Source organism: Otolemur garnettii, unplaced genomic scaffold (assembly GCF_000181295.1).
Source record: "Otolemur garnettii isolate 467f Iridium unplaced genomic scaffold, OtoGar3 scaffold00007, whole genome shotgun sequence".
Classification (NCBI taxonomy): Eukaryota; Metazoa; Chordata; class Mammalia; order Primates; family Galagidae; genus Otolemur; species Otolemur garnettii.
Genome location: NW_003852402.1, coordinates 24,695,475 through 24,707,463, shown reverse-complemented (window position 1 = coordinate 24,707,463; position 11,989 = coordinate 24,695,475). Strand labels below are relative to the sequence as shown.

Below are 11,989 nucleotides of genomic sequence, written 5' to 3'. Positions count from 1 at the left end.
GACTCGCTTGAGCCCAGGAGTTGGAGGTTGCTGTGAGCTGTAATGCCACGGCACTCTACCCAGGGGGACAGCTTGAGGCTCTGTCTCAAAAAAAAAAAATAAAAAAATAAAGAAGTGCACTAACTCACTGCCCGAACTGTTAAGTTGTACAGGCAATTACATCCACCGGCCTCAGCATTTTGGGTTTATGTCTTTCCTATCACCCTGGCAAATGCTTTCTGTTGTGACATAGCAAAGTATGGTGTTATCCAAATCTTTAGCCACTCAGTATCGTGAGGAAGTAAAACAGCTTATCAGCTTATCCTTCAAAAATATAAGAATTTGTGGGCGGTGCTCATAGCTCAGTGGGTAGTGCACTGGCTACATACACCGAGGTTGGTGGGTTCGAACCTGGGCCACCTAAAGTAACAATGACAACTGCAACAAAAAAATAGCCGGGCATTGTGGCAGGTGCCTGTAGTCCCAGCTACTTGGGAGGTGGAGGCAAGAGAATTGCCTAAACCCAAGAGTTTGAGGTTGCTGTGAGCTCTGATGCTATAGCACTCTACTGAGGGTGACGAAGTGAGACTCTGTCTCAAAATAAACAAACATAAATAAATAAAAATTAAAAACATAAGAATTTAAGGAGTTGCTAAATAGGTTTTAAGAATATACTTCTTTGCTTTAAAGTTTCCTTTAGCCACAAATGGGATCAAGCAACTATGAGACCTGTAAATGCGTTCAGAGTTTACTGTTAATATATAAGAGTATATGATGAGATTTTGCTTTATGATATTACTAGTATCATCTAAAGGGAAACTAGGCCAAATATTTATTAAGAAACATTCTTACACATGACTTTCTTTGTAGTAGGACTATAACTCTCTTTAAATATTGTTGATGTTTTTGAGCTATCCTCAAATACATCCCACTATACTCTTCTCTCATTTTAGTCTATTGGATTTATGCTTGACTTGAATAAAAAAAATTATAAGTATTTTTACTGCAATGAAAGCAGTGTAAAAGTACAGAGTTTGTCCATATCATGGTCTGTGGTAAGTATGTGTATTCTAAATTAGTGCTGATGGATATTTAAAGTTAGAGCACTTTATTCAAAACTATTGCTCATCAAGTGTATGTTACTTGTAATTGGAAAAATGAAATCTGATTTTAGGAAAAAGGAATTGACAATATCTCTGAAAGCAGTATTTTTACTTTTAAATTTGTATAATTGGATTTTAAAATCTATAATCTTTGCATATTAGGTTAAGAATTCTATATCTTTGTTTAAAATAACCAGAAAATACTATTATTTTTGATGTATTGTCATCATTTTTATTAATAGATGTGTCATGTAAAAGAAAGGTAACAATAGTTTTGAGTCATAGAGGAGAGGCTGATTAGAATTAGAGGAAACCACTTATGCTTTTGGTAAAATCTTCACCAGGAGTTATAAGAGGAGAGTTTGAAGAAGTAGGATTTTTGTACCAAAAACAGGATGATACCAGACAAAAAGGAAGAAGGGGAAGAGATGTCCTGTCCTGGTTTACAGCACTTAGAGGCTAGGATTCAGAACTGATGTAAGACATGGTTTGGCCAAACTTTTTGTTTCTTTTTAAAGTGACAGGGTCTTGTCACCCAGGCCCAAATGCAGAGGCACAATTACAGTTAACTGTAGCCTCAAATCCTGGGCTTGTGTGATCCTCCTGCCTCAGCCTCCCAAGTAGCTGAGACTATAGGCTCCCACCACCATGCTTGGCTAATTAAAAAAAAAAAATTATTTTTACAGACAGGATCTTGCTAAGGTGCCTAGGCTGATCTTTAACTCCTATCCTAAAGTTATCCTCCTACCTTAGCCTTCCAAAGTGCTGGGATTATAGGCATGAGCCACCATGTCTGGCTGGGCCAGCTTTTGAGAGGTCTTGTAGAGTGAGCTAATGAATTTTGATTTTATCTATTTCTAGCCACAGACTCTTTGTATAATATATACCTTTAGAAAGTATAGAGGCCTTTTGTTGGTAACCACCTACAGAGGTGTGACTTCTGAATTTCTTTTGTGAAATCATCTCTACCTGATTTAAGAAGACAAGTATTTCAAAAAATGTCCTTTACCTAAATTTATCAGCTTAAATTTTAGTACCAAGCACCACTGTCTAGTTGTGATATATTTTCAGATTACCATCTTAAATGTTATATTTTTTAAGTTATGCTTTGCAAAGAAGCTGGCATTTTATTTATTTTAGTAAACCTATATTTATCATTGTTTTTGCTGATGACAGTAACTCCCCTTTCTTTGTCTAATCTGATAGATATCATTTTCTTGGTTTCTCTGTTCCTAGGGATGTCTCAGTGCTATTTGCCTTCATTAGTTTGCTTCTTATGTTTCCCACTTGGTGGATTGTATCTTCCTGGCTGGTATGGGGAGTGATTCTATTTGTGTATCTGATCATAAGAGCTTTGAGATTCTGGAGGACAGCCAAACTACAAATGACCCTAAAAACATATAATGTTCATTTGGAAGATATGGCAGCAAATAGCCGTGCTTTTACTAACCTTGTGAGAAAAGCTTTACGCCTCATTCAAGAAACTGAAGTAATTTCCAGAGGATTTACACTGTGAGTTCATTTTTTTATTTTAATGTTTAAATGAGTCTTGTCTACTACATAGTTAAAAGACTTTGATATTTATTACCTACTTTCATTTTCTGATTGCATTTATAGGGAACAATAAGTGGATTTCTTTTTAGCACTTAATAAAGTTTATTAACTAAGTGAAGGATTAAATGCATTATGTGCTAGATTAATATGTGGTATGATTCTGTTTATCTACTTGGAGAAACAAAAGTACTTTGAGAATCATGATTATTTCTGTGTATTACCATGTATGTGATTATATGAGATAACGTGTAGAGACTGGCTAGCACTGAACCTAACGTGCCGTAGTTACCTAGTAATGCTTGCTTCCTTTCCTCCCTGTCAAATGCCTTCTTTCCCCAGTTTAAATGATAGATGTATTTGATATAAATTCACTTTGAAAAATCTTGACACATATCTATCCCTAATACTCCTCAGGTAAATATTAGCAGATGTTATAGCACTGATACTTTCAGAATGTCATGCAAATTGTGATGTTTCACATTGCCTTGGGAATCACTAGTCTAGATGTAAGTATATAAGCAACAGGATATACTGGCTGCTTAAGCTACATTTCTGAGCACTATGTTTCATACACGGTGCTAGTCACTTTTTCATACACATAAAGGCACAATTATAAGTGGTAGAGCACTTCTATTCAAATCCCTTCCACCAGACTCTAAAGCCCATTTCCAGTGTACTAGGTTGTCTGCTAAATACTAAGTACATCAGATGACAGTTGTTCTTTGCTATATTTAATAATTTATGTAACTTAATCTTTGCAATCTATAGATGAGAGAAAGTAAGTATACGGTAAAGAATAATCATTGCTCTTAATTGGTTTTATGTGAAAGATCATGAAATGGAGGAGTGAAGAACCTCTAGTAGTCATCTCATCCTTCACTCTGCTTAGTTCTAGAACACTACGTACATAATCTTGGCATAAGTGCTGTTTCTGGAAATTATGGAACAGAGGAGTGGAATAATCTCCTGTGGTCGTTTTGGTCTTCACGCTATTGTGTTCCACACAACAATCTGAGGACATTTAGAGGGATTTTATAACTTCTCTTTCTGCTCAAAGTATAATAATCCTTCATATCTGATGGTATTTGTCCTTCCATTACTTTAAGCCTACTGCTTATTTATAGAGATGGCAATTTTAAGTTATTTGAGTATCGCATTTAAAAAGTTACAAAAGCACATTTAAAGTAAGTAATAGTTCCCTTTCATTTTATTGAGAGGACTGACTTTGTTTAAGGAAAGTGGCTGTGTCCAAAGATTCTATGCATTTTGTGATTTTCCACCCTTTACCTATACGTGTGCAACAGGCAGGAAGAGGTCAAGTGGACCAGTTAGACATCATTCACCCTCAGATTATGCCTTCTACCCATTCAGATGGCAGACAGGCAGAAGGAATGCTAGAAGAAATCGTGCTTCATTTGTCTTTATCTAATTGGGTAATGGGCTTAAAAAATTATGAGCAATAATAAATCTTAGCTTGTAATTGTTTAGAAATATTTTCAGTTTTTAAAGCCAATTCAATAATGGAACACAAGCAGTAGCATCATATATTGAAATAAATGCTGTTTACTTTGGCCTTAATTTGTCCTCTTTAGCAAAAATTTAATGCCTTTTTTGCCTTTCTTCCCTTGTTTTAAACTAAGATTGTAGTCATCATCCTCTGCTTTTTATAGAGTTTTTTTTAAGATGCAGGGTTTTGCTCTGTTGCCCAGGCTGGTTTTCAGCTCCTAGCCTCAAGTGATCCTCCCACTTCAGCCTTTCAAAGTGCTAGGATTATAGGTGTGAGCTACTGTGCTTGGCCTTTTCGTAGATTTTTAGTGCCTGGATATATTTTAATTTGGTTTATCATTTTTAAATTAGATGAGTTAGATGTCTTGTTTATGGGCTTGTGGTTATAGTGGCAAATTTACAAATGCGAACATTTTGTTTGACTATTGAGAAAGGTTAATTGTTAGGTAAAAAAACTATTATCTGATAACTGTGTGTTATTTAATCATGGCTATTTTCAGGTATAGAACATAGTACATTATATGTCATTGTTATAATAGGTAGTCCCTATTAATCTTATAGAAAATGCCAGGAAATGTGCTTCCTCTAGAACAGTTTTGAGGGTAGCTATGCTACTGTATAGTAACCCTTGCTTTGCCTTTCTACTTGCATTCCCCTGTTGGCCACTGGTCCTGTTACCTTTCCGCGTCCCCTACTTCATTTTAAGTAGGTAAGTGCCAGTGGCAGCAGGTGGGTAAGTAATTTTGCCCTACTTTCATGAATGTACAGAATGTATTTCTATACAGTATTTTTTCTGTACAAGTGACCAAGTATGATTAGTAAACATATGTAGATGTATATTAAGAATGTGAAAGTGTTTATAATTAAGGCCTATACTTCCTACAAATATAGATTTTTTGAAAAGTGAATGTAAAATATTTCTGCTTTAGTATATTTTAGCAGATAAAGTGTCTATGTAAAAAAGATACAAATTCTTACATAAATATTTCTACATTTTGGTTATATCCAACTAAAATTCCTTGTTTCTCCACATCAGAGGAAGCCTGTATTTGAGATTTTATTTGTCTTTTATGTGTTTTTATTTGTCTTTTTTCTGGTGAATATATATGTATCACAGAAATTACTATTTTATGAGACCTGAGTTAGCATACTTATAATCATTTTCTAATGAAAATCATAAGAAAGGAATTTGTTTTCTAAGTTTAAATAAATTGTCAATTTAGTAAACAAAAACTTTAGGACACCTGTACAGTTGTATCACATTTTACTTTTCAAGTTTGCTTGACAGGGTCAGTGCTGCTTGCCCATTTAATAAAGCTGGACAGCATCCCAGTCAGCATCTCATCGGTCTTCAGAAAGCTGTCTACAGAACTGTAAGAGCCAACTTTCAAGCAGCAAGGCTAGCTACCTTATATATGCTGAAAAAATATCCTTTTCTGTCTATACATGAGAATAAGCAGTGTTTTCAGAGTCCTGAATGTAGATATTATAGTTGCATCCTATAAATTGAGATCGCCTATTTTGAAGTTAATTCCCATTATCACTTTTATTTTAAAACTGGAAATGCATTTTGGGGGAATGATAATAACAGGCAGGAAAAGAGTTTTGCTGTTATGTAGCTCTTTTTTTTTTTTTTTTTTGCAGTTTTTGGCCAGGGCCAGGTTTGAACCCACCATCTACAGTATATGGGGCTGCCACCCTACTCCTTTGAGCTACAGGCACCACCCTGTAGCTCATTTTTAATAAGGAAAAACTTAATTCCCTTTCTTTGTTGGTCCAAAGAATAAAGTCATAAAAGCCTGGCTTCACTAGTATGACTTTTGTTTTTGTTTTCAGAGCCAGGGTCTCACTCTGTCATCCAGGCTGGAGTGCAGTGGTATGATCATAGGTCACTCTTAACCTTGATTTCCTGGGCTTTACATGATCCTCTTACCTTGGCCTAAGTACTGGGATTCCAGGCATGAACCTGGCCAGGTCTGACATTTAAAAAAATTTCTGAACATGGCAAATTTTCATTATGACATGATAATAAACTGGAAAAGAAAATCCTTCCCTTTTCAAAAAATAAGAAAAAGAAACCAGGCAGATTGTAGGGGTGGATTGACTAAGTTCAAATTTTGGCTGTGTCAGTTATTGCCAAAGTGACCTTAAGCAAGGTTCTTAACCTCTCTGAACCTTACTTTACTTATCTTTAAAATGGCAATAATAATAACAAAACTTCCTCACTGCAATTTTGTTAAAATCAAATGAAATTATGCCTATAAAGTGATATCTAGTATTTAGTAAGCACTCAAGGACTGCCTAACAGTAAGTCTGTCATTTCAATTTACTAAATCAGCGAATTAGTTCTATTAGCCAGAAAACAAAGGCATATAAGATCTTTGTTTTAGTAAAGATGAGTAAAAATTAAATTATGAGTAAATGGAAGTCTAAAAGACTGTATCTTTAGTATGTTGGGTAGTATTGTACTGATAAACATAATACTCAAATTTTACAGAATTTTATCTTTTATCTTTATACATATATCCTCTTCCTCACTTGATTCTCTTCTCTTCACTTTATGAGAAAACTAAATAGAGGTTAAGTGGCTTACTCAGTGTCATACAATGAGTAATAGGTTCTGTCTTAGCTGTAGGACTTATGACTTAAAACCTTTTCTATAGGATGGAGCTGGAAAATATTCTTAGCAAAGTATCTCAAGAATGGAAGAAAAAGTATCCAATGTACTCAGCCCTACTATGAAACTAATTTATAGCTTTCATAGGAAAACTATAACCCAATTTTAGCCCAAGAATATGGGGAAGGGAGAGGGAGGGGAGGGGAGAGGATGGGTGGAGGGACGGTGATTGGTGGGATCCCGCCTATGGTTCATCCTATAAGGGTACATGTGAATCTCTCTAAATGTAGAATATAAATGTCTTAACACAATAACTAAGAAAAAGACATGAAGGCTATGTTAACCAGTTGGATGAAAGTATTTCAAATTGTATATAGAAACAGCACTCTATACCCCATGATGGTATTAATGTACACTGCTATGATTTAATAAAAAATATATATATAATATTAAAAAAAACCCTTTTCTATATATATATTTACTATATTAGACTACTGCTTTAGAAATGGAAAGAAGCATTTTTATTTTCTTTTTTTTTTTTTTTTTTTTTATGAGACAGAGCTTCAAGCTGTCCCCCTGGGTAGAGTGCTGTGGCACCACAGCTCACAGCAACCTCCAACTCCTGGGCTCAAGCGAGTCTCCTGCCTCCGCCTCCCAAGCAGCTGGGACCACAGGCGCCCGCCACAACGCCCGGCTATTTTTTGGTTGCAGCCGTCATTGTTGTTTGGCGGGTCCGGGCTGGGGATTCGAACCCGCCACCTTAGGTGTACGTGGCTGGCGCCTTAGCCAGTTGAGCTATAGGAGCCGAGCCAGCATTTTTGTTTTCATTTAATGTCCATTTGTTCCCCCATTTCCTAAATGACTGTCTACTAAAGGTCAACCATTCTTCTAGGTGCTAGGAAGACCAAGTAAAAACACATGCGCTACCCATTTTGAAATACTTTGGGGATGATTGGGTAAGTCAGCTACATAATACAATGTAAATAAATGCCCAGAGTACCTTCCAACACAGCAGGGCAATATACTGGGCTTATGGGGTCAAAAAAGACTTTCAAGGAGGTAACATCTGAGTTGAGCCTCAAAGAACAAGTAGGAATTGGCCATGAGGATGATAAGAGTCTGCATTCCAGGCAGAAAGAAGCAAAAACATGGAAAGAAATAGAGATATGACAGTGTGGCATGTGAACTGCAAGTAGTTATACAGTGAATAATGATGGGCCAGGCAATATGCTAATCACTAGATAGGCAGTGTTAAATATAGTAGACATGATCCCTACCCATGGAGCTTACAGTTTAGTGTGGGGTTGGGAGTGAGAGGGAGCTAGTCTAATAAGGACTGCAGATAGTCTGACTTCCCTGTGCCAGTCACTTTTTTAGAAACTAGGGCAGCAAACAAGTTAGATGATATTCTTGTTCTCAGGAAATTTACCTTCTAGTGGACGAGGCAATCAATTAAACAGACGAGGCTGGGCATGGTGGCTCACACCTGTAATCCTAGCACTCTGGGAAGCCGAGGCAGGTGGATTCCTTGAGCTTGAGAGTTGGAGACCAGCCTGAGCAAGAATGAGACCCGTCTCTAAAAATAGCTGGACGTTGTAGCGGGTGCCTATAGTCCCAGCTACTTGAGAGGCCACGGGAAGAGAATCACTTAAGCCCAAGAGTTTGAGGTTGCTATGAGCTGTGACACCACGGCACACTACCTTGGACTAAGAAATGAAGGACTGTCTCAATAAATAAATATTTTTAAAAATTAAAAAAAATACAAATGAACAGACGAGATTTTCATATAAAATAATTGGTATAAAGAAAAAAGAACTAAAGGCTTTTGATTAAATGGTGGGGGAAAGCCTCTCTGAAGAGCTGTCATTTAAACTGAGCTTTGAATGATGAGAAAGATCAGGGAAAGCGTGTCCATTAGATAGACTAGCAAGTCTAGTGGCAGGAATGAATTCAGCATGATTGGAGTACACAGAGAAGACCATCGTGTGAAGCACAGTGGGTTGGGGCTTGGAGTGTGAAATGAGATTCAGATCGTATTTTCCCTACATGAAACTTAAGGAATTACGGTAAAAAAGAATCCACCAACCATTTCAAAAGACTAATGTGATATGTAAACTCTCATGTGCTTGATCAAAGAGAAGAGCAGAGATGTACAGGATTAGTAATGAGAATGCAGTGTAACCATGGATGTGAAAGACACAAATCTATAAGGGGATAGTGCAGCCCACTCAGCGGCATCGAGTTTGAAAATGTATGAGAAATGGTTCATTTATCAAAATATAAATCTGTAAAATTGACCCAATAATAATTTTTAAACATGAAGTTATGTTTTAATATTCTATTTAAAAAAGAAAGTGTTTGGTTATATGTAAACAATGGAAAATATGCAAAATTAAAAAAAATTGTCGACAGAGTTCTTGATGCACTAGTATGGAATGATCTCCAAGTTATATTAAGTGCAAAATAAAATTACCAAGTGCACAGGTCAGTATAATACCCTTCTGTTTGTATATAAAAGTGACTGTATTTATGCAGGGATGAATACTTGTATATATATATTTCCTGCTTAAGTGTATACGTATGTATACGACTGATCTCCTGATACACACACATTTACTTTTGGATTTGCTTTCATGAATGTATGCATGAAATATCTTGAGGGGTGCACAAGATGCTAGGAACAAAGGTTGTCTTTGCCTTTGGATAGGGGAAGCTCAGGAATTTTGAATCCTGTGAATATATTACCTATTCAAAAACTAATTCAATAAAAATTTTTAACTAGCAGGTCTGGATAGTTTAAAAATATTTCAGACCGGCTCGGCGCCTGTAGCTCAACCGGCTAAGGCGCCAGCCACATACACCTAAGGTGGCGGGTTCGAATCCCCAGCCCAGACCCACCAAACAACAATGATGGCTGCAACCAAAAAATAGCCAGGCGTTGTGGCGGGCGCCTGTGGTCCCAGCTACTTGGGAGGCGGAGGCAGGAGACTCGCTTGAGCCCAGGAGTTGGAGGTTGCTGTGAGCTGTAATGCCATGGCACTCTACCCAGGGGGACAGCTTGAGGCTCTGTCTCAAAAAAAAAAAAAAAAAAAATATTTCAGACCACAGAAAATACTAGAAATCTTCCCTATGTTATATTATGCATGAAAATACTATAATCACACATCAAAACATGTAAGACCTGGTACAGTGGCTCACACCTATAATCCTATTCAGAAGTTTAAGAGCAGCCTTAGCAAAACAGGACCCTATCTCTCCTAAAAATAGTACAATTAGCCAGATGTTATGGTGGGTTCCTGTAATCCCAGCAACTAAGGACGCTGAGACAGGAGGATCGATCAAACCTATGAGTTTGAGGTTGCTGTGAGCTAGGCCAATGCCACAGCACTCTAGGCTAGGGCAACAGAGTTAGACTCTATCTAAAAAAAAAAAAAAAAAATTATTACATCACTCCTGTAGTCCTAGCACTTTGGGAGGCTGAGGTAAGCAGATTGCTTGAATTTAGGAGTTCTAAACAAGACCAAAACCCCCACCTCTACTACAAATAGAAAGAAAAAAACCTAGCTGGGCATTGTGGTGGGCACCTGTAGTCCTAGCTACTCAGGAGGCTGAGGCAAGAGGATTGCTCAGCCCAAGAATTTGAGGTTGCCACGGCATGAGGACAACCAAGTGAGACTCTGTTTCAAAAAAAAAAAAATTATTACAAAGAATAAAATCTATAGATCAGTCTTACAAATAGAGATATAAAATATTTAAATAGAATGTTTATAAATTTAATCTAGCACTGTATCAAAAAATTATTACAGTATAACCAAATATGAATGTGGTAGAAATGCAAAGATGTTCCCATATCAAGAATTGTATGGATGTAGTTCTTTACAAATACAATTAAGAAGAAAAATAATTTTTTTTTTTTGTAGAGACAGAGTCTCACTTTATCGCCCTCAGTAGTGTGCCATGGCATCACACAGCTCACAGCAACCTCCAAGTCCTGGGCTTAAGCAACTCTCTTGCCTCAGCCTCCCAAGTAGCTGGAACTATAGGTGCCCGCCACAACACCCGGCTATTTTTTTGTTGCAGTTTGGCCAGGGCTGGGTTTGAACCTGCCACTCTCAGTATATGGGGCCCCCACCCTACCCACTGAGCCACAGGTGCCACCCAGAAAAATAATTTGTATTGATATTGATTGATGTGTCCATAAGGAAAAGGACAGGAAACATAATAGTAGTCGTTTTTTTTTTTTTTTCTTGAGACAGAGTCTTACTAGGTCACCCTTGGTAAAGTGCTATGACATCACAGCTCATAGCAACCTCTAATTCTTGGGCTCAAACAATTTTCTTGCCTCAGCCTCCCAAATAGCTGGGACTATGGGCACCTGCCACAACACCCAGCTATTTCTTTGCTGCAGCTGTCATTGCTGTTTAGCAGGCCCCGGCTGGGTTCAAACCCGCCTGCCTCAGTGTATGTGGCAGATGCCGTAATAGTAGTCTTATGTCAGACAACCTATAAAGAGCAGGCTTAGTGCCACTTACATTAGTAGTCTGTATATTTTAAATAATGTTCAGCTTGCGCCTTCAAGGCCACACATGGCCCTCAGATCCCCAAGTGCAGCCCCTCAACTAATTCTAAACTTCACAGAACAGAATCCTTTATTAAAAGGCTTTGTTCTATAAAACCTGGATTCAGTCAAAAGGCCACACTCAAGGATTCAGAGGCCACATGTGGCCCAGAGACCGTAGCTTCCCTGCCCATGATGCAGTTAAGTACAAAATTCAGCTTCAAAAGGTAGGTGTCAAAAATAACTATATTAGCACATTAGTAATTTTAGTAGTTTTGAAGAATGGAACTTTTCATTCTTTAGACATAAAGAAACTGCCTTCGCAAGTATCCTATGAGATATTTGAGGTGTTTTTGTTAATATATTAGATTTTAAGATTAATTTCTGTTTAAAAACTTATTTCTATAAATCTCCTCATGGAAAAATTCAGAATAAAGATTAGTAAATGTAATGGAAAGAGGTTTTACTGTACCTGTTATGCTCTGATGAAAGGCTTTGTTGATTGCCTTAACCTAATTTAACCTACCCCCTGAACTCTGAGAGTGACAATGTAACCAACTACATCTGTGTGGTGCCTTTTAAGGAGCTGGGCCTTGGACTTAGTGAAGAGCAGATTTCAGAAGAAGAAGCGCATAACTTTACAGATGGCTTCAGCCTGCCTGCATTGAAGGT

At 37.3% G+C, this 11,989-nt stretch overlaps 1 protein-coding gene across 1 annotated transcript in view; it reads left to right on the top strand.

Moving 5' to 3' along the window:
* VEZT (vezatin, adherens junctions transmembrane protein) overlaps positions 1-11,989 on the top strand; it is an 81,922-nt gene that overhangs the window by 48,204 nt on the left and 21,729 nt on the right. The window contains 3 exon segments of the mRNA XM_003804084.3: positions 2,319-2,594; positions 5,431-5,568; positions 11,840-11,989. Of these exon segments, the coding sequence (XP_003804132.2) occupies positions 2,319-2,594; positions 5,431-5,568; positions 11,840-11,989 (564 nt within the window).